This window comes from Penaeus monodon, chromosome 31, assembly GCF_015228065.2.
Source record: "Penaeus monodon isolate SGIC_2016 chromosome 31, NSTDA_Pmon_1, whole genome shotgun sequence".
Taxonomy (NCBI): Eukaryota; Metazoa; Arthropoda; class Malacostraca; order Decapoda; family Penaeidae; genus Penaeus; species Penaeus monodon.
In genome coordinates, this window is record NC_051416.1 from 23,367,820 (window position 1) to 23,368,197 (window position 378).

The 378-nt window shown below is 39.4% G+C and overlaps 1 protein-coding gene across 1 annotated transcript in view; it reads right to left on the reverse strand.

Annotated features, from left to right (window-relative positions):
* Window positions 1–89, reverse strand: part of LOC119593114 (glypican-5-like) — a gene marked incomplete at its 5' end in the record, with an annotated part of 69,987 nt that extends 69,898 nt beyond the window's left edge. Inside the window, 1 exon segment of the mRNA XM_037942077.1 lies at window positions 14–89. Coding sequence (XP_037798005.1) covers window positions 14–89 — 76 coding nt within the window.
* Between the last annotated feature and the right edge of the window lie 289 nt (window positions 90–378).

Here is a 378-nt window from a genome sequence, read left to right on the forward strand (position 1 = left end):
TCGGACACAGTACCTGGCGTCTCCTGGGTGTGGTTCTCCTTAGCAGAAGTGGATTCGTAGTGCGTGGGGGCGCCGCACTCCCGTCGCACCTGCGTTGGAGGAGAATAAAGAAGAAATTAGCAAATCTTATCTTATTGTTATCCTTGATTCATACCATCACTGTATATATATATATATTTTTTTCCTTTGTTTGTTGTATAATCGACTTCGCTGGATTTTTTTTTCTGGGAACACTGCTATGCCACTTTTATTATGGTATCTACGGTTATCCTGTTATACAATGCTAAAACAATACTCGGCATCCTAGCATATAAATATTCACCGCCAAAGATATATATAGACTGCAAAAAAATATCCTGCACACGGAAACAATTAAAG